A 19,576-nucleotide genomic window follows, 5' to 3' on the forward strand; every position below is an offset into this window, starting at 1 on the left:
TGATGACAGGCAATGAGCTGAAGCTGGTGACAACTTTGCACATTTTTGAGACGTACCACAGCACATTCATTCTCCTTGTTATGTAGAAGATAGAACTACTAAAGTCTGTTTGTCAAACCGTTGAGCAGACATCAGAAAAGTGCAAGATGTACCCCACTCAAAATTTGTTCCTGTTCTGTAGCATGAGACATCAAATCAGGTCCAATAGTCATTTACCAGGTCCAAGGAATATAACGAAAATGGCAAAGGCAATGGGGTCATCTTGAATCACGAAATAGTGGTGGTACCAGGTGTCTGGAATGGGTAAGTGTACCCTGTCAGCTAGCTGTAGCATAGTGGGTTAGGCAAAATATCATATTATACCCGTATATTAATAGCGACAATACAGCGATCGGAATGGTTGATGCGAGAAAATAACAGCTATTTTCGCGATATAACACATTTGTAACACGGCACCATGCCAGCTTTCACTGAGAGGAAATGCCTTTTGGGAGTTTCATGCCATGATTTCGATATGCTGTTACAAAATAAAATCTCTAGACCACCTCAGGAAAGGGTATAGCACTCGTGCTATACCCTTTACGAGGGGTGTATTACTTCAATGCCACCGCCAAATGCATTTGCCATATCCCTTTTCACATCCACAACAGCGAACATGATGACGTACTCATCTGCGGTTGAAAAAAGCTGTACTCGTCAAGATTATCATGATGAATAACCAGTCGATGGTGTGCCGTACTAAGCGGTTTGAAATGAATATAAGGCAATTACGAGCGGTGAAATATTTTAGTTAAATGTAATGGATACATTGACAAATCTAACCTAACTCTAACATTCCTCTACGAAAATATAAATCATACTAATTTCGAAGAATGCTGATTAGAGGTCAATTTCAAATTTTTAGATAAGAGTTACACAAATCTCCTTAGATTAAGCTACATCTAAAATTCAAAACTTTTTTTCAACTTTGTTATCTGTGGTGAGGATGTCTCAAAAGCAAACTATTAAAAACTTTACTTCATTTAAAGACTTAAAATAAGTCCAAACACGCATTTTAAAGAGACTGAAATTGATGTCTGAATACATCTGTCCCCGGCGCATTCCCATATCTGATACGATCATCATATCATCATGCACAGTATATGTTAAATATTTCATTTCCGTCGGGAAGTGTCTGTTTTAATTTCAAATGAACTTTGCTTGGAGGAGGTTGCCTGAAAAGTTAGCTTATATGGCATCCTCATCAAGATTTTCTCATCACCCATTTTTTTTCTATTTCACAATAACACCTAGCAATATATTCATCAATGTATGCACTATGATTAATTTTATTTTAAAAAATCTTATTTCATTACGAAAAGGGAAAAATTCAAGTTTTACAACAATTCAGGTGCTGACATTAACATAGGACAGACTAAGTATGGAACCATTGCAATGATAATACAATTGAACGAAACGTGAAGGCAATCATACACCGTAGAACTATGATGCAATGGAAATACGTGGTTTTACTTTGTGTAGAAGTCTACGAACAGTGCAAATAAAAAGTGCTGATTGTATCGGACGGACTAGACAAGCAGCGAACAATACAATTGCGAGCTTTTTTAAGGTGTGATTAATATGATAATAAAAATAGGCTAAAGTCCTCATATCTATGATACTACTCGCCTTAAATGGAAAATGTGACTAGCATGCACATAAATCCACGCAGGGTTGCAATAATAGAATCAGGTCACCATCTCGTTCCTAATACGACTGGGTGATTTGAAATTTCATTATGAACTGATTAGGTACACGGGAAAATATTCAAACTTATAAACAAATGAATCTATTTGTGATCGTCATTACATGTTAAGTGCTAGGCCATCCTTTGAAAACCAGATTTTTGAAGAGACGACATGAGCTCAGTTTCATAAGAATGCAAAGATAAGTGTGCGAAATGTTATGCACAGTTTTGTGAGGATATAAGAGCAGTTCTGAGGGAAAAACCCGTCCAGTGAAAAATGCATACTTATATTTTGTTGTGCTTCAGTGACATGGCGTGATATTGTTTAAAGCAACATATTGAGTGAGATCTCGTAATATTCAGAAATCGTTACATCACATTCGGAGGTTCCGCACTTAGCTGCCGCAGAGAATAAATGCTATGAAAATATTCAATTATGTTAACAGACTTACAGAGAGGATAACAAACTGGGTATCTAGTTAAATGAAAATGTATGACTTTCTCGTCAACTTGAATGTTTACTTTAGAAAATGTTTGTTTCTGATTGCTTTCCTCTTCTCTCTGTATTCATTTTTGGAGAATATTTATATCATAAGCACACAAGCATTGTGAGGACTAATCGTGCTTCCTTACTTGCAAATATTTTTTTTATTTATTTGTAATAAACTAGTTTGCATATTTAACGAACTCTCCCAATTATTGACATAAAACTGGAAGGACTTTACCAACGCTTATGAAACTTACTAAGGATACTGACGAGACAATGATATTGTATTAGTGGAAGACATTTTGCATTTGCCTGTCAGATATTTGATAATTTGCACTTTATTGAAGTCCAAATTAGACAAATAAATTGGAAGGACTTGACCAAACCTGATGAAAGTTGCTGTGACAGCTGAGCTGATTGGCAATTTGTATATTTAATGAACTTTTAAAATAAATGATAACTCGAGAAACATGACCAAAGATGATGAAAGGGCTATGTCAGTTGATGATAAAGTTATATAATAGTAGTTCAAAACACATTTTGAGTTTTCGTGTCAGTTCATTTATAATATGCATATTTAATGAACCTCCACGGTTTGGCATATAAAGCGTGAAGAACTTGACCTAAGGCAATTACAATTGCTACGACAAGTGGTGATACGGTGACAGCAGTCAAAGAAATTGAGTATTTTCATTTCAGCCGAATACATATTTGTATATATAAAGATTTTTTTAATTAATCTATGGTAAATGTTCATGATGTTGATCATAACAATTTCAATGAAGTTACAAACTTGCGGCAAAAGGTTCAATTTACAGACAACTGCAGTATATACTGAAATTCGTGAGCAAGCTCTGTTCATATCTGGTTAACAGGTGGGAATTTATTTGAAAATCAAGTGACCCCCACTTATACTCCTTAGAAAACCATGACCCACCAAAGTGCACTTTTCCAATGTCACATCACCCCTGGATTTTGCAGGCCCACCCAAGCCATAATAACTGAATGCTCCCTATACGTACAGGTCAAGCCGAAATCAGTGGAATGTAATTGGTAGAGCTTCGTAGGAGTGTATACATCCTTTAATCTGTACGTTGTTATTTAAACAAACAAACATGAAACGCTTCGCATGCATTGATTTCCCTGTAGTTCGTCCATCAATCAGAAATAATTTTACCGCAAAGCGAAAGGAATGCCAGATTTATCGATACTCGCAAGCTGACTTGTACAGCAATCGTTCAAGGTTTTTCATAGCCGATGCTTTGTTTCGAAGCTGATTTCCAATACCGCACATGCGCCATTGAAGTGTCAGCGGCGCAAGAGTGACCTTGCATGTCACGCCAAACTGATGAAAATCACCAAATTTTAAAAGCATATATTTGTGTTTGAGCAGAGAGATAAAGAAACTACATATTTTAACCGACCAGAGGGCAAGGTGAGAAAACGTAAGTTCTCAATCGTTCCATTGACTTGTATATTTGCTTTGTCGCAGACAACATCGAAGGTAATATTCTCGGGGTAGAAAATTTCGCCAAGGAATATAAACTGCATATGTTACTTGATAGCAATGACCATGCGATATTTCCAAGTAAAGGCGACACTCGTCGTTGGCGTATTATATGTGCCTTCATTCAATAGGAACAAACACATTTTTGAATCATATAAGTTTTCTTTATGTCTAATCCAAGTTCACACACGTAGGGTTGTACATCATAAGTTCCAATTTGAACCAGTGAGGGACTGGCGAATTCACTTATGGTGCGGACGATCATACAAAAACACCCTGAGTCACCAAACGAGCAATATCTTAAAAGTAATCAAACTTCGCTTCTTGTCACTTCAAATTCCTGTCCTTAGTCGAAAACTGAGTTTTCAAGATACGTGCAATTGTTTTAAATAACGGTGAAAGTATCGATATTGTATGGAACACTAGTCAACACCTGGGGTTTTGCATATTTGTTCCAATTAGCTTTCGTTCTCTTTTATGTCTTCAGTAAAATCTTCTCTGATCTGTTTCATGATGTCTTCACCTTGGAAGAAGACATCTAGAACTGTCATAGCCATGGCCTTGGCATGGACCAGGGTTGGTTCTTGGGCCTCAGGTGCTCCTGGATAAGTAAAAATCGAACGACATCAAAATGTTGATACGTTTAAAAAATTAAAATGGAAAAAAACTGGAATATTGGGCTGCGGTGCCGTGTTATAGACCATGATCTGAAAACACGCTGATCAAAGTAAAGCAGGTGTCATATTTAGAACAGAAGCCGATCGGAAGACTCATGAAACTACATGCAGCGATATTTTCTTACCGCTATGTTGTGGAATATGGGGATTATGTAAGTCCACATTGCAATTCACTTAATTCCGAAAAGTACGTTTTGTCAATCGTTTGTTCACGGCAGTCTTTATGGAGCGAATGCTGATTAATATATGCGTCACGGTCTTTGGACTTATGTTTAAAATGACTGGAAAATATACAGAAAAATTCTGTAAACGCCCATCGGCGTTTTGACGTTAAAGGTATACTGTCACCTTTTCCAATTTTGCCACAGTTACCAAGGAAAGAGGAAATCTAACCAATCACAGATTTTAAGCGGGTGGCCACTTTTTAAAAACAGCGCCCTCACATGGGCATTCTTAATACCAAGGAACGCCCCTTTGACCATATATGGGCATATTTAGATTACTGGTGACTGTGTACCTGTAAAAGTGGCATTCTTGCCATGTGGGATGATATTCTGTAAGAGTGTTTTTACATACTCCGGGTGGAGAAAAATAGTGTGGCTTTAATCATATCATCAGAAAAGTATACTTTGTTCTGTACCAGATACTGCTGTTAAGCCCTGCGAATGATATACAGAATCCGTTTGCAAGCCGTAAAACGGATGAATACTCGGCACTACGTATGAGACATTGCCCATATCTGTCGACCCCATGATCATATTAGCAGCTTGGTTTTCAGGCAGGAACTTTACACCCAAGTTTTCAGCATTCTCGGTGTAAAGTTTGACCAGCGTGTTGTTGCTGACAACATTCGCATAAATGGGGGAGAAGCTGTGTTCCATCTGCAAAGATTTAATAAAAACAAAAAATAAATTCAACTCGTGACATTTGCAAGTATGCGAATACGAACTTCACCGGGAGGGGAAGTTCGGTGTGCAGGTGGTAAGCATATAGTTCACAGATGACTGTGTGGCCATCTTTATACCACAGGGGTATGTGATCGTCATACTTGTATGTAACAGCTAGTCAGATACTGGTTTTGTTGCGACATAGAAAGAAAACCACAAAGAAAGCCAGGGAAATTGGGAACTTCCCCGCGCGCGGAGAAGTTACTTACGCGCATATTCTTTTATAAATGTAGTATGTTCATTGTGGATGAAACAAATACGTATTTAGCGCATGACCTACAATATCCTAATGGTATATCATTACGAATGCCATTTGCACGGATCAACAGGAAAAGTGTTTAAAAGCTCAGAATCGGTAAATATTTTTTTCATTTCCAATCTAAGAGAGTTTGATTGGGATGAGCATTTCTGCTGGCTTTGTAAAAAGAAAAAGAGCGTTTTTTTGCTATTCTGCACGCACCACCTATAGACTACTACGCCGACACAATGTCAGAGGACAACCACCATACACTTACTTTGCATCCAGTTGCCTTGGCAGCTCCCTCGGCACATGCAAAAGCTCTTTCCTTCAGCTCGCACAATTCAATGGCTGTTGGAGTTCTAAGATGAAAGGTCACCTCTGACTTCTCTGGTATGATGTTAGGTCTGGTTTCTCCATTCGATATTACCCCTAAAATACGATTGCATTTTTATTGTAACTCTGATCTGTTGGAAAGGTAACTCTATATCGGAATTAGAGGACAAGGTGCAGTTGCATAGTTCACGTACCTTAATTGACAGAGCTATAAAATTGTGGTGACTCGACAATTCCTTGAAAAGATAATGCTCTTAAATCCCTTTATTTGCGTTGTTCAATATAGCCTAATGTCTCTTTTAGTGTAATTTTTTATTCTGCTTTACTCTGATCACTCGCAATATTTTGTATCAGTTTGAACAAACTTGCGACTCAATATCACAATGGGGATATAGAGGATTGTGAATAGAAGTGCGAGCAATTCAAGCTACAGTATTTTGGCATTTGACATCGTTTTGTTCGATCACGAAGATTTCCTCTATTTGTGGTGTGATGACGATAAAGAAATTGTACCGTGTTATAAAGATTACTTGAGAGAGCAAGATTTCACTGGATATAACGGTTAAAGTTTAGCAGTGTTTTAACGTCAAGGAAATACCTTTAGATTCCGCCTCTAAATAAACACAACATGAAACTGTTTGGGTGACCTGAATGGCGTACCGACAGAACCTGTGATGACACAAAGGTTCCATACGAAATTAATTACTGTCATTACAATATTTCCAACAAACACTCAGAGTTGAAAGTTCGAAGAGCCACACCAAACACTTGCATGTACGTCTGATTTTCTGCTTTACTGCAAAATATGGCAGTGATCTCATGCAAAACAGATGAGAATATCATTAAAAAAAAACCGTTGGTTACCGTGGATACGCCAGGTGGGTTTCATCTGCTGTCGCATCACTGACATGTTCTGATAATACATGACAGCGGCATCTAGGGCGTTGACCCCTTCCCATGGTGCATAGGCTGCGTGTGATGCTTTGCCGTGGAATGTAACGTAGAATCTGTGGATACAGTGGAAAACTGTACATGTAGCAGATGTTGTTGTGAGTCATATTTTAACCAATAATTACTTCCAGACCTTGAGGACCATTTCATTACATTTAATGACTTTTTATTTCGAAAAAAAATCTAAAATAGTATGAATGCCCTTGAATGTTCATAACAAAAACAACAAGTCCTTATAATTGAAAGCTGTAACCATTGCCATTTTTTCTAGTATTTATATGCAATGTATAGAATATGGATCACCTAGCGATACAATAAAATACAACAAATATATACTTGTGCATGAGATCAGGCCTGAGAGCATCGCTTTGAAAAGCAGGAGACTTGACAGTCATCAATTAACCATTGCCAAAGGGACAAAAGGTGCGCCAATGACAATGTTCATAAAGTGTTGACTATGGTACACAAAAAGAGTGAATCTCATTGAATGTATAAATGGCATAGCTTACTTATATTCCTGTATGGCTACCTGTATTTGTCATTTTGCAATGAATATGGACAATACATTGTCCATAGCATAACTGGGATGTGAATGATCAGTTGTATGCTAACTTGATATTTTATCTTAACATTGCATTTCATATCTTTTGTTGTACTTCATTTTTTTTCAAAATGTTGAAATTCTTTAAGTTTATTCACACTGCCTGAGTATGAATATGCAGCAGTACGTGTTACGGTATAATATATCATGTCAGAAAATTGATGGCGCAAATGCAGCAATCTGGTTGGTCGAGACGTGAAAGGAACCGTGGTATATTCACAATATACCACGGTTGGCACACGCGCGAATTCTCGGCAAGTGCAAATTCCTTTTTGACGTTTCATCCCAGAATTTCAATATACTGTTATGATATAATAACAATAAAGCACAGCCAGCGACGGTATGCCACTCGATTTTGACCAGTCCACTTCATATACGCACTCGCTACCGCTCGTGCATATATGACGTGAACTAGTCAAAATCTCGTTGTATACCATCGCTGGGGGTGCTTTATTACTTAATTGACATTTCAATTTATAGCTGGACTGTAATTCAAGTGACAGCAATAAAAAGTGCACATACCATATATGCAAATCGTGTTGATAAGTTGAATACTAAATATGAAAAGATGTAAAACAAGAGATTGGAATTGATACAAACCCTCAAAATACTGAAAAATGTATCAAAATTGTATGTTGGTAATATTACAACCATTTTCAGTAATAGATAGCGAAGCCACTGCAGTGAACTGCAATAAAACTGCTCACACTAATTAGTTTCAGCCGTAGCCAGCTGGCAATGTCGACAACATTGTATGTCCCATGCAGACAGTTTGTCTGGGGAACTTGAAATAAAAAAATTTACATGGACCAGTGCATGGTACGGTTACATTGTATCTTAATCTTGAACGCAGGGTGCCAATCGTAAACTCTCATTTACAACCCGAGCCTCAGACAGAGCTAGTTTTGCCTTTGTACAAGCAGACTTTTTGTCTGTATAAAGTAGCCTTATTCAACACCAAAGTGGCCACGGCTACAGCTGAAACAAATTAGTGTAAGCAGTTTTATTGCAATTCACTGAGGCAGCTTCGCTATCTAATACTGAAAATGGTTGTATTTTCTTTAGGATATACGATAACAAAATTGAAACTATTGTCGTACTTGTGAACTTAGGGATTTTTGAATTCCAGTATATTAGAATTATCGAAAATTGAAGAAAAACATTAGGGCCACGATGTGGTCACCATTTTCTACAAACTGACGATGAAAAGTCACTGCTTTCCGTGAAAATCACGTAAAATCAATAAATAAAACCATTCAATTCAAGTTCTTGTTCTGAATGAAATGTTCATATTCTCATCGCACAGTGTCACACATTGACACTTTTACCAATGAACATTCTTGGTTTAAAGGAACAAATATGAAAATACATTATTTATTTTTTGCAAAACTTGCCATTAGCACATCCAACATTAGAGACTAAAAGTTTCATTAGAACGGAATTGTTCAATCTTCCAATATTATCAATTTTGTTAGACTTTTATAAGAATGGTACAGGTCATGTCTTTTGCCGATAATTTTTTTCAGTTTTTTACAATTTGACGAAATGTAGCCTTGGATTCACTAATTGCATACGCTCTCATAATCTTCATCTTGGGCATTCTTCAGCTTGTACCATTGACCAAGCCAGATTAGGATTGACCAAAGTCGGTTCAGACTAACACATCCATGATGAATTCTAAATTACCTGTGACTCGAAACGGTGAACAAGATCTGTCCTAGGTATGTATGTGCCTTATTAAAATAACTTTATGAAAATCATTACCTTGATAACATTTCACTCATAATTGTACTTCTATAGCATTTAGTTCTGATTTATTACATAGGAGATACACTGAATCACATCCAGGACCCCAAACTTCAACCGGAAGGAAATGCAATTCAAACGAATCATCAAAATACTTAGGAACACAATTTGGTAAAATTACATGTATAGCAAATAGTTTTATTTCGCTGGCTTATTCGCATTTGCGCGACATGTCTCACTGGGAAAGTGCATCTACTGAGCACATCCTTAAGTCGGGAGAAGTATTGTACGATAGAGTTTTATCCAGACAGACAAAGTAAAACTTTTTGTCCGTAATGTCAAGTAACTGATCTGAAAAGTTCATTCAAACTGCTAAAGAGATTGGTTTTCGTTACAGTCCACGCGACCTCTGTTATTTGTCTACAGTGGTAGCAATTTCTGTGCCATTAACACTGTAAATTAAAAGTTAGAAAATGTACTTAAGACCAGCTTCAGGAACTCTGCACAAGCGATTCTCATAAAACGCAACCACTCTCCATTGCCTACTTCATTTTGTATTTTCATCATTAATTCCCATCGATGAATTCAAGAAGAGAAGGGCATTTATCATCTGCTGATGTCTTTTAATGCTTTATGTCTATCACTTATTGATCGGCAATGAGAGAAGATGTGTTGGATTGGGTAATGTAACACTGTTGTTCGTGTCCAATAATTCTATATTATATATATATATATATAATATATATATATATATATATTATATATATATATATATATATATATATATATATATATATATATATATATATATATATATATATACAATGATTGCTGATTGCATCAGTGACATTCGGCCTTAGTTAGTGACCACTACCTATTTGACTTACAGATTGATATATGACGGGTGCCATATGTGGGGCAGCATGGGCTTACTATTTTCGAAACACCTGACATTACTTCTTGGTCTTTTGGCCAGAGGTCTATATATCTCTCTCTCATGAATTTGACTTTATTTGTGTACCGGTTATTTACTGTCTGTTCTGTGCTGTTTTGTGACTACGTTTACAACTTTTGTGTTATCGGATTACGTATTGGTATGATTGCGATTATATATATATATATATATATATATATATATATATATATATATATATATATATATATATATATACATATACATACATACATACATACATACATACATACATACATACATACATACATACATACATACATACATACATACATACATACATACATACATACATACATACATACATACATACATACATACATACATACATACATGCATACATACATACATACATACATACATACATACATACATACATACATACATACATACAAAGATACAAACTGAACTTACACTGTTACGGCAAGGCATGACGGGCTACCAATACAATTAGTATTAGTTGGGTGGACCATCATGGCGAGGTCAATGACTTTGAATACATCTGCCTCGATCAGCTTGATCTTTCCAGCGCCTCCCTCCTCCGCTGGTGTTCCAAGCACAGTAAGCTGTAATGAAGCATATTGTACTTTGGATGGTGTTACTTTAAGAGAAAAAAGTCAATGTAGAACTAATGTCAGAGAGGACAAAACAAAACAGTCAATCAACGGTGATCTTCAATATACACTCGAACACGAGAGCATTTTAAGTTTACATCTGATTAAAGCATAATAAACGAGATTTTCACAGCTCATTCCTCACAGGAATAGTTATGCAGTTTGAATTAATATCCTTTGACTATCTGAAGCTACATTTTTTAAGAGAGCAATATCCAAACCATCGGAAAATTAAAAGTACAATGTATTGCTCCGATATCATTTTAAAAATCTGTTTTACCTTTCCCAGTGGCTTTCCAGCTGCTTCCATGGCTACTTTGAGGCCTAATCCAGCACCAGCTCCAGCCTCTCCGATAAGATTGTGTCCACATGCATGGCCAATCTCTGGCAAGGCATCATATTCACAGATCACACACGCGTTGATGCCACCGTTTTCTTGAGAACCAAACGTCGCCCTGAAGGCAGTGTCCACTACAAACTTCCTCTCCACGTTGAAGCCATTTTTCTCCAAAAAATCGGCCAGAACTTGATGGGCGTGGTGTTCTTCGAAATGCAGTTCTGGATTATTCCATATTTCTTGACTGAGCATATTCAGGTCAGTTGCTGCCCCATCAATGGCTTCGCAAGCTTTCTGCTTTGCATTCTGCAGGTCAGCCATGGTTTTGTCTTTTACAGAACCTTAAGTAACGTCTGTTCTGGCATGGACACCTGCCATACATGAGAGGGAAGAAAAATGTTAATTTCGAGATGAGTATCGAAGTTGACCCTGTAGTCAAGTCGCAAAAGCGATGAAAGGTTCTATGGGCACAGGATGCCAGAAGAATCTTATTTGACCAATCTTTAGCAACACTCAGACACCAAGTTTTCACATGCCAGACATATCAGGTTTCACAAGCTCGACCATACCTTACAACATAAATACTAAATGTAGCAATACCAACGTATTTTTACTAGTTCATCTGATAAGTCTGCCAGCTAAAATTAAAGAGGAGATAGCACGTACCTTGGAAGCGTTTATCTGGTTCTATGTACCGACGACAACCATCAACTATCGGAGCGAAATATATAGAAATAGCATATTACAGCGCACAACCAGAATTAGAATTCCATGAAATACAGGCAGGGTGTTGTTTAATTATATTATTTTTGTTCTTAAACCAATGATATATTTAGAGATGACACTTAACATATTGACAATAATATCGAATATTCCAGGTCCACGCTGTGTCATTTGAATAAACGTAAGTGCAATTAACAGCAATATACTGCATAACAAGAAGGCTATGTCAACTATTCGTTCTAACTTTAGGAAACAATCTGCCGTGGCGAATGGAAAATGGTAGCGGGGTTGGGAAGGATACACAGACAAGCTAGCTCTGTGGGTTTGATACAACTTCACAAGTCTATATTTATTGGACTACACTTTATTCTCTATTCATCATGTTAAGTTTAAGGTCATAAAAGGCGTAAAAACGTGCACAGGGTCAACTGTCATCGGTAAGAAGAAAGGTAAATGCCAAGGGTGAATATACTGGTGACGCGGTCAAGGTCAAGGATGTACTAATTGGAAAGATACGGTAAAGGCTAATTGTGCATAAATTATTTGCAAGAAATGAATGACGATAATTTGTCGCCGAAAATTGCTCCGAATATAACATAAAAGTGAACAAAGACAATCTCAAACAAGACATTCTCGATTACAGCAAGGCATTGCAGCACTTTGACATTGAAAAATTCAATCGAACACAAGCCCCTACCATACAGTCTTCATCAGGGTCATATGATAACTAGTAATCTGAACTTGGATATGGACATTTTCCATGGAACTATTGAATCACTTAAAATGGTCATCACTTTCTAACATGGCATTAATCGAAACATTTGATGTTTCTACTTTATATACCAACATACCATGTGATAAGATGAAAGAAAGTGCAAGAGATAGTATTCACCTATCTATCTATCTAAAACAAAGATGGTTCACATCGATACAGCTACACTGTGTGACGCTATGATTCTACATATTTTTTCAAGTATGAAATGATGCAAAGGTGTTCTTCACAGAGAAAGGCATCAGCATGCTTCAATTCCTGATTAACGTCACATTTGTTAAATTTGGAAGAAATAATTATCATTAGCACATAGGAATTTCTTTGAGGACTAATTGTGCTTCCTTTCTTGCAAATATTTTTTAGTATATATTTGAAAAAAACATACTTAAACAAGAGAATTTCTCATCAGCAAATTTCATATAATTCGAAATCCGAGTACATCGGTGATATCGTGTCTTCAGAAAATGCTTCATTTAGTGAATACCGTTCGAAACGTTATCCTCTTGCGTTGGAGCTAAAAGGAACCAAAAAATAAGCTGATTCTGCGCCCCATCCTGGCCTCTTCAAGTTTTTGTAGATTTTATGCTTCCGCTACCCAGATTTCTTTGAATTTCACTTATACCACAATATAAGTTTGTTTGATAACAAGGAAGGTTTGTTTTGGCGATTCCCCAACCTCTTCTCTGACAAACGTTCCCATTTGGTCTTGGGCTTTGCTACGTGAAATACAAAACTTGAACATCGCTTACCGATGTAGTTTCAGGGGATGAGTTAACCGATAAATTTCCGATAAATGTCTATGAGAATGGGGTTAATAAAATTTTTCCCAAACATTCATGAGGTGATGATCAAGCACAATGTCACATACACTGATTTGAGTGAGGTACAGTCATTTGACGCAATATCAGCTTGTAAAATGTCCCTTGTCTGGTATACTATATGATGACAGGCAATGAAGTGGAGCAGGTGATAACTTCTCACATTTTTGAGACGTACCACAGCACATTCATTCTCCTTGCAATTTAGAAGATAGAATACTAAAGTCTGTTTGTCAAACCGTTGAGCAGACATCAGAAAAGTGCAAGATGTACCCCACTCAAAATTTGTTCCTCTTCAGTAGCAAGGTGGGTTAGACAAAATATTATATTATATACCCGTATATTGATAGCGACAATACAGCGATCTGATTGGTTGATGCGAGAAAATAACAGCTATTTTCGCGATATAACACATTTGTAACACGGCACCATGCAAGCTCTCACTGAGAGAAAATACCTTGTGGGAGTTTTATGCCAGGATTTCGATATGCTGTCACAAAACAAAATCTTTAGACCACCTCAGCAAAGGGTATAGCACTCGTGGTATACCCTTTACGAGGGGTGTATTGCTTCAATGCCACTGCCAAATGCCTTTCCACACCCACAACAGCGAACATGATGACAAACATATCTGCGGTTGAAAAAGCGGTATTCGTCAAGATTATCATGATGAATAACCAGCCGATGGTGTGCCGAATTAAGCAGTTTGGAATGAACTTAAGACAACTATGAGCGGTAGAACATTTAAGGTAAATGTAATGCATAGATTCAAAAATCTAACCTAACTCTAAAATTCCTTTACGAAAATATAAATCATGCTTTTGAAGAATGCTCATTAGAGGTCACATTTCAAAATTTTAGATAGGAGTTATACGAATCTCCTTAGATTAAAGTACATCTAAAATTCAAAACCTTTTTTCAACTTTGTTATCTATGTGAGGATGTCTCATAAGCAAAATATTAAAAACTTTTATTTCATCCAAAGACTTCAAACAAGTCCAAACAGGCAACACATTTTAAAGTAATTGAGTCTGAATATCTGTCCCCGGCGCATTCTCATCTCTGATACGATCGTATCATCATGCACAGTATATGTTAAATACTTCATTTGCGTCGGGAAGTGTCCCTTGTAATTTCAAATAAACTTTACTTTAAGGAGGTTGCCCGAAAAGTTAGCTTGAGTGGCATCCTCATCAAGATTTTCTTCTCGCCCATTTTTTTCTATTTCACAATAACACCTAGCAATATATTCATCAATGTATGCACTATGATTAATTTTATTAAAAGTCTTATTTCATTACAAAAGGGAAAAGTCAAGTTTTACAACAATTCCGATGCTGACATATACATAAAATAGACTAATGGAACTATTACAATGACAATACAATTGAACGAAACATGAACGCAATCATATACCGTAGAACTATGATGCAATGGCAATACGTGGTTTTACTATGTGTAGAAGTCTACGGACAGTGCAAATTAAATCCTACAGGTTAAAGTGCTGATTGTATTGGACGGACTAGACAGGCAGCGAACAATACAATTGTCAGCTTTTTTTAAGGTATGATTAATATGATAATAAAATATGATTATACTATTCGCCAAAAATGGAAAATATGACTTGCATGCACATAGATCAACGCAGGGTTGAAATAATAGAATCAGGTCACCATCTCGTTTCTAATACGACTGGGTAATTTTGAATTTCAATATGAACACAACTGCAAAGGTTTACGTTATTTATCAATACTGGTGTAGCAGCTTAGAATGCGATTCCGGGACAGATATTCGGGCTCTCGGTTCTTTCAGTATTTTTCTAGTATACCACTTGCGGGGGCTCATTTTAAAACTCTTGGTGTGAAAAAAAATGTTTTCCGTCATATTTTTTTTCGAAAATTTTATTTCCCTTTCTAGAGTTAACACGGGGATGGCGGCCATATTGACTTTCAAATATCAGTAAGCGTAAGGTAATTTGTAATTTCGAGGCGTGCGTAACTACATCAGATTTACAATGAACAGGAACAATGTATACATTTGTGATTATTACACTTTGCCTACGATTACTCATTATATTACCATGCCGTGTCTATCACATTTTAATTGGTTGAGTTGAACCACGTGACTGACCACAAATACACAGTAATCGTTTGTTTACATGCCCGTGAATATGAATTACAATATATAATAACTTATAGTATTGCCAACATCGTAACTTTACAGCTAAAACGTAAATTGTGATTTGTACAAAGATTATTATCAGTCGCAAAATAAAATGAAGCACTTGTGGGCCAAGTTTTCAAAAAAATCTCCGGATTTTCAAATTTTTTACAGTGTGCTTTAGAGTGCGTTGGGTATTGTACAGCGTAGCACGTCACTTTTCAGTGAGTACAACATTTGTGTAATACACGTTCTGGGGCCCATTTGTCTTTAACATTGAAACTTTTCGTAAGTTTTGACGGTTTTCTTGGGTTCCTTGATAATATAATGGAAATAGCAGACTCCAACCTGACCATTAACGTTTATTTATGGGTGCGGGCGAGAAGAAAGCCAAAATTAACGGACTCGACAAGCTTCGCCCGTTAATTTTTGACTTTCCTCTCGCTCTTGCCCATAAAGAAAGCTTAATGGTCAGCGCGTCGCCCTTTATTTCTGTCGGCCACATCTGGCCTTCTCATGGTTGCGCAAAAAAGGATTACCCTCCTCCATAGACAAGCGTGTAGCGTGAAATTTCATGACCCTTCAAAATTGTCTGCGCGAAAAATAGCGACCCACCCAAAAAACAACTGCCTTAACTCCCAATAATTTCTGTCCAGCCCCTGTGGCAGAAACAGTCACCAACATCTCACTTCGCATATAATCTATGTTAGCTGATAATTTCATAAAGAAACACACTGGATAAGTGAAATCATTCGGGGCTAAATCACTCAAGACTCTACTCATGGAAATATTTCATGATTATTTATTGTAGAAGATGTCCAGAGAAAGGTAGATTATTTCAAGGACCAGCTATTCGACGGATTTGCCTTGCCCTGACACTAAAAATAACCGCAATTTGTTGGAAGTTTAAATTACTGACAAGTTTGCAACAAACGTTATAAAGCAATTCTGAACGATGGTCGAGTGTAGAACATTTACATTGCTTTTATGGTTTAAGTATACGCACGATTGTGGAAATAGAGCACAGGGATTTGTAAATGGCCATAGAATAAAAGCTCCTGACAAGATCACACACAATTTGGTTCGCTGCTCCATAATGCCGACAAGAAACAAATTTAGGGTGTTCTTCATGTCTTTACCCAGTAAACAGGTATGATAGTTTCTGATACCGTAGTGCGTTTTACGATGACTTTCTAAGCACGCGTTTGAAACGGTTTTAAATGGTAGATTCCACATAACTAAGAAACAACTCCAGATAAACGTACATGTCTAGTCGTATTATTTTAAAATAGTGCGGCCTCCGAGAAGATCTTGGTTGCAATTATTGAAAAAATATCAGCGAAGCATTGATTTGGTCGGAAGAATGTTTGCACGTCCCTGACACACATATTTAGTGAGGACTACGATACATTCCAGGAGGACCGGCCTGAACCACTGATATAAGTTCGTAAGCTTACTCTGCATGCTACACCTACTGAATCAGCTGAAAGTCACAAGCTAAAGTGTAACTCGGCAAATCAAGCAGTCCACTGCCGTGAGTCGAGGGTCAAGTCACTCATCGTTTTAGAAAGTCACGTGTCATACTGAGAGGTCACATCTCTACATCCATCGTGCAACCTTTTTTGAATGATCTCACCAATGGTCTTTATTTTTTTTAAGACTCAATGTTTCACTGGTTGTAATGGCAACACGCTGTGCCTTACATGAAAGCTGTCATGTAAATCACAAAGTTTACAGCACCTTAGGAGTTATGAAATATAGGCTCTACATCATAAACCGGAGCTGCAGGAATAATACTCGACAAGTAGGGGCAATGTTATACTTTCAACATTGAAATAAAGCTTTACCATGTAAGCTTATTATGTGTACATTGAAGAACGAGATTAAGATATGAAGTTACAGAGTAAACATTTTATGTTATAACACACATCATCCGCAGTCTGTGTTTAAATTCGTCAATTGATAGTCACGTGGGATGCGTTCTTTTTTGTGCTGATCCACGTAAACGGCGTCATCAGGCATCATTTGTCGTAACTGTTGCCTGCGAGGCATCAGTTCCAAAATGATGCCCGCTGACGTCAAAAAACGACACTGGCGCATGCGCCACCTGGATTGTAAAAAAAGATGTCGTCTGCGGCTGAGCGAAACGATCTAGTCGAGAAATGTTTTGGTTTATCCTACTTTCTGAAGAAGAAGTGAATGCTTGTTTGCCAACAAGGACTCGAAACGGACGAAAATGATAATCAAAGTTGCATTGAACGTGCTGCAGAGGTATTGCGACTCTGTTGGAAAAAAAATTCTTGCCGAACCACTCAAACATATTACATAAGACAAGTTTTGTGTATGGTACGTTCTTATGCATGACTGTGGATAAGGTGTGATATAAAACACATATTGACTGGCCATGAGGGCAACAGCATACGTCTTTAACCCCTTGGGCCTGTGAGTCACCCCAAAAAAACAGACTGTTTTCCTCGGCCTTCGGCCTCCGGAAACAGTCTGTTTTGGGGGGTGACTCACAGTCTCTCGGGGTACAGACGTATGCTGTTGCCCTCATGGCCAGTCAATATGTGTAAAATGTACAGTTTCGTAAGGATATAAGAACAGCTCTGAGGAAAAACCTGTCCCGTGAAAAATGCATAGTTATATTTTGTTGTGCTTCAATGACGTGGCGTGGTATTGTTAAAGCAACATAGTGAGTGAAATCTCTTAATATTCAGAAATCGTTACATCACAATCGGAGGTTCCGCACTGAGCTGCCGCAGAGAAAAAATACTATGAAAATATTCAATTATGTTAACAGACTTACAGAGAGGATAACAAACTGGGTATCTAGTTAAATGAAAATGTATGACTTTCTCGTCAACTTGAATGTTTACTTTAGAAAATGTTTGTTTCTGATTGCTTTCCTCTTCTCTCTGTATTCATCGGAGTTCTTATAAGAAGTTAAGACTCTTTCAAATTCGGAAGCAACGTCCCAATCTGGTCTTATTGTCAGGTAATTCTTACGAGAATACATCTTAGCCTTCTCATCGGCGCATGCGTGGTCATCCTTCTCTGTTCTTACAAAATCTGCATGCCCAAGACAGATACGGTCATTGTCATCTGTTTGTGCTGATGTTTTACTTTCCGACTGAAAATATTTGTCAGCAGGAGATACTGGGGATAAAAAAACCGACTGTTCCGTGTGAAATGTGTTATCTTTTAACTCATTTTCTGCCGAACGTCCCGTTTCATGTTGTGCGGTATGATTAATTCGTTCAACATTTGTCTGGTCTTTGCCAAGGTCACTCCAGTATGCCAAGTCGTCTAGGTAACGATCCAAGATTGAAGAAGTCGTTTGCATGTCATTGGGTGTAGCTTTATCTTCCTTCAGTCTTCGATGTAGACATTTAGAACCACCTTGAATTGATAGAGTGTTGCTATCAACCGCGACAGTTTCGGGCCAGCTAGGGCCAGAGTTTGCCGCACTACTAGTGTTTGTCTTTCTCATTGAAATATTGATCTTCGACCCAGTGTGATCGTTTGAAATCTTGGTATAACACTGGTCTTTTCTCTCTCTTGTTGGTCGAACGAAATGGTCTACTAATTTTCTTGCCGGGAATTGCAGCTTCGGAAGTTCGTTTTCATGAGACCAAGTCTGTATTCCTTTTGGTTTCTCGCTTCTTTTGGGAAGGTTACGTTCAACTCCAGGATGGGTTAAACATCTGCGCGAGATGTTCAAATATTTTCCAGTGATGTCCCCACAGTCTCTCCTGTTTGCTTTGTAACAGTCATCGGCGCTTGAAGCATGTTCTCGTCTTCTTGTGACTGGTTTTCGGCTGACCTCACCTGCACTGTGAAAAATTTGTGACCCAGTAGCACTGAGGGCGTTGTCTGTCTCTGCTGTCTGTTTGCTGAAAATCACGCCATTGGATGTGGCGGTCGAATTTGCAGTCCTCGCGACTCGGCGACTTGCCACAC

The 19,576-nt window shown here is 37.6% G+C and overlaps 1 protein-coding gene across 1 annotated transcript; it reads right to left on the minus strand.

The window, feature by feature from the left end:
- Positions 1-3,862: 3,862 nt before the first annotated feature.
- LOC139151478 (peptidase M20 domain-containing protein 2-like) lies at positions 3,863-11,892 on the minus strand. Its single transcript, XM_070724300.1, has 7 exons — positions 11,807-11,892; positions 11,084-11,511; positions 10,604-10,755; positions 6,783-6,925; positions 5,860-6,014; positions 5,038-5,278; positions 3,863-4,321 (listed from the first exon to the last, which is right to left on the minus strand). Exons 2-7 carry the CDS (start codon positions 11,459-11,461, stop codon positions 4,179-4,181), a joined length of 1,212 nt encoding a protein of 403 aa, XP_070580401.1. The 5' UTR covers positions 11,462-11,511; positions 11,807-11,892; the 3' UTR covers positions 3,863-4,178.
- Positions 11,893-19,576: the final 7,684 nt, after the last annotated feature.

Source organism: Ptychodera flava, chromosome 15, assembly GCF_041260155.1.
Source record: "Ptychodera flava strain L36383 chromosome 15, AS_Pfla_20210202, whole genome shotgun sequence".
Classification (NCBI taxonomy): Eukaryota; Metazoa; Hemichordata; class Enteropneusta; family Ptychoderidae; genus Ptychodera; species Ptychodera flava.